This window comes from Nesoenas mayeri (genome assembly GCF_963082525.1).
Source record: "Nesoenas mayeri genome assembly, chromosome: 15".
In the NCBI taxonomy this organism is placed as follows: domain Eukaryota; kingdom Metazoa; phylum Chordata; class Aves; order Columbiformes; family Columbidae; genus Nesoenas; species Nesoenas mayeri.
Window position 1 is genome coordinate 6,062,005 of NC_137559.1, and position 2,822 is coordinate 6,064,826.

At 51.6% G+C, this 2,822-nt stretch overlaps 1 protein-coding gene across 1 annotated transcript; it reads left to right on the plus strand.

Annotated features, from left to right (window-relative positions):
• The first annotated feature begins 208 nt into the window (after window positions 1-208).
• On the plus strand, window positions 209-2,506 carry GFER (growth factor, augmenter of liver regeneration). The gene is made up of 3 exons (XM_080353807.1): window positions 209-442; window positions 898-1,109; window positions 1,916-2,506. The coding sequence occupies exons 1-3, from the start codon at window positions 236-238 to the stop codon at window positions 2,076-2,078; spliced, it is 582 nt and encodes a 193-aa protein (XP_080209933.1). The 5' UTR covers window positions 209-235; the 3' UTR covers window positions 2,079-2,506.
• The last annotated feature ends 316 nt before the right edge of the window (window positions 2,507-2,822 follow it).

The following is a 2,822-nucleotide window of genomic DNA, read 5'->3' on the forward strand; positions in this document are numbered from 1 at the left end:
ATCCCCGGGGTGCCTTCAGCCCCAACCAGGCTGTCACTCTGTGATTATGGTGTTTAACGGCGAACGCGCGGGACGAGCCTCCTCACCCAGACCCGGAGGAGCCCCGTCCAGCGTGTCCCCCCCGCCCCTGCCGTGAGCGACCCCCCGGCCCCCGGCCCCGCCCGAGGGAACCGGGCGGTTCCAACGGCGCCTCCCGCCGCGGCCGCCCCGGCCCGGCGTGCACCGCGGCGCCAACATGGCGGCGCCCAGCGAGGGCCGGCCGGGCCGTGGCGCTTCGCCGTTCCCGGGCACGGAGAGCGGCCCTTTCTCTTTCCCTTTCACCGCCCCGCACGGCGCCGCGGGCTCCGGGGCGGAGGAGCCGTCCAAGAAGCCGTGCCGAGCCTGCACAGATTTCAAGAGCTGGCTCCGCGAGCAGAGGAAGCGGGCGGCCCCGGGCGGCGGGGTGAGGCGGCGGCGTTGCTTTGGGGCGGGAGCCTCCGCTGTCACCTCGGGGGCTGTCGTTCTCCCCAGCACCCGCATGGCTGGGAGATGGGTCTCCATGGTCCCTCCCGCAGTGTGGTGGGGCTGTGTCCCCTCCTCAGGGTGTAACGGGCCCGGAGGCAGTGCCTCTTTGCTGTGGGAGCAGGAAGCGGCTTCCATCTTGGAATCATAGAATCATTTCGGTTAGAAACACCCTCAGGATCATCAAGTCCAACTGTTAGCTTAACGGTTTCACTAAACCATGTCCCTAAGAACCTCATCTACGCGTAGAAATGCTTTTAGTTGCCTTTTACAGCAACACCCGGGGTGCAAAGGGGGGCTCTGCTCTTGTCCCCCCATCTCATCCCCCTCAACCACTAAGGGGCTGTTTCACCACCAAGCACCGTCACCCCCTCACAACCATCTCTCCTGCTCCAGGACACGACGGTCGTGGAGGAGAAGGAGCCGCCACCGGACTGTCCCCTGGACAGTGAGCAGCTGGGCCGCAGCACCTGGGCCTTCCTGCACACCATGGCCGCCTACTACCCTGAGCAGCCCAGCCGAGCCCAGCAGCGCGACATGCGCGACTTCATCCACCTCTTCTCCAAGTTCTACCCCTGCGAGCACTGCGCTGAGGACCTGAGGGAGCGGTGAGTTGCTTCAGTGGGGTTTATTTTGGTGTCCTGAAATGCTGGGCTGAAGCATTTGTGTATCAGCAGCTCCTCTTGCCCTTGGGGTTTGTCACTACTGAACTGGTTTCTTCCATTGTTGCATCAATCAGATACACTTGCACAGAAAACAAATACCCTTGCTCATGCTGTTGGGTTATATGCTGCCTCCAAGGCCTCCCTGAGGCGATTTCGGGATTTTCTGGTTCAAACTGGACTAGCGTTCAGTTGTGGAATTAGACTAGGACTTGAAATAATTTGGCTTTCAGGAAGCGAAGGTTCTACTCCAGAAAATCCCTTTTATTGGCAGTCTCAGCAGTGGAGGCAAAGGCTGAAATGGGCTGTGGTGTTTGATAAAGTTTTCTACTCCTGTTACTGTCAACTTGTTTCTCGAAAGCCTAATTATTGACTTCACAGGCATCACATGGTAAAACAGCTGCTCAGTATTTTTCATTTATTATTGTATTTTGGTTTTTTCAATTCAGTGTTTTGTTGGACTCGATTATTTCTTGCTTTTTATCATAGACAAGCTGTGACTCTTGCATCTTTTCCATTTGTAAGACGGGGCACTGAATGAAACAAACTCTTGGCAGTCATCGGTATTTTAAAGTGAAGGTTTGGCCTCTGATCATGACTGATCTCTGTGTCTTCTCTTCTCGGGTCTCTTTGAGACTCATCTTGCAAGAACAGAAAAGGCGACTGGCTGTCGGTGCGCTGTGTGTCTGCTTTGGGAGCTGAAGTTGGTCGCTGTAAAGAGGTGACACTTCTTTCCTCTTCCCCGTTTGCAGATTGCGTACAAACCAGCCTGATACGAGCAACAGAAATAACTTCTCCCAGTGGTTGTGTCTTCTTCACAATGAAGTGAACAGGAAACTGGGGAAATCGGAATTTGACTGCTCTCGTGTGGACGAGCGCTGGCGAGATGGTTGGAAAGACGGTAGTTGTGATTAATCCACAGAGACTGCTGTGGAAATCGGACAGACCAACTGGCTCTGGTGTCCAGTCACTGCAGGGAGATGTGTGAATCAAAACCTGTGTTTGTGTGTGCGTGGGTGTGACTGATTGGCTTGTGGAAATAAAGGTAAACCAATTCTAAAAGTAAATCTGAAGATCTTATCCTAATAGTGTTTTGATAAATGATTACATGAATGTGTTACCCGAGGGACTGAGGCCTTACATTTGACACAGGAATTGCCAAAAGCCTGTGAAATTGTCACTGACAAACTCAAGGAGACTTTTTCATTATGACATTTCCTTGTTTTATGGGCATTTGCTTATTTCTGGGACGAGAATTCCTTTTCCCTAAACACAGCTGTAAAGGGCTGCCTTGTGGCATTTGATGTTTATCTGCAGGTATTATCCTGATGTTTTAGAAAATGCATCTGATTAATTGACTTTTTCATTTCTGTTGTTCCCATAGAGAAGACTTGTGCTGGGTTTTGTACCAAGTCTGTACCTCCAGATCTCTCTGAGATCTCCAGTGCTTTTGTTAACCTTGGATCCAGTTCCTTTGATAAAAGGCCTGAAGGTAGATACATTTAATTTAAATATTAAAATCATGGAGCCTGGGTTTCTCATTTTGTGTTCGACTTATCATGTAAGAGAACATTGTGGAAAGGGAAACTAAAGCAGGACAAGAAAAAAACCCTCATCTGATGAATGGAACAAAGTATCACCTGGTGAAATTAAAATGTT

Coding starts and splice junctions, on each gene's coding strand:
- GFER (XM_080353807.1), top strand. CDS start 236: ATGGCGGCGCCCAGCGAGGGCCGGCCGGGCCGTGGCGCTTCGCCGTTC. Junction 443..897: donor GGGCGGCCCCGGGCGGCGGG/GTGAGGCGGCGG, acceptor CTCCTGCTCCAG/GACACGACGGTCGTGGAGGA. Junction 1,110..1,915: donor GCTGAGGACCTGAGGGAGCG/GTGAGTTGCTTC, acceptor CCCCGTTTGCAG/ATTGCGTACAAACCAGCCTG.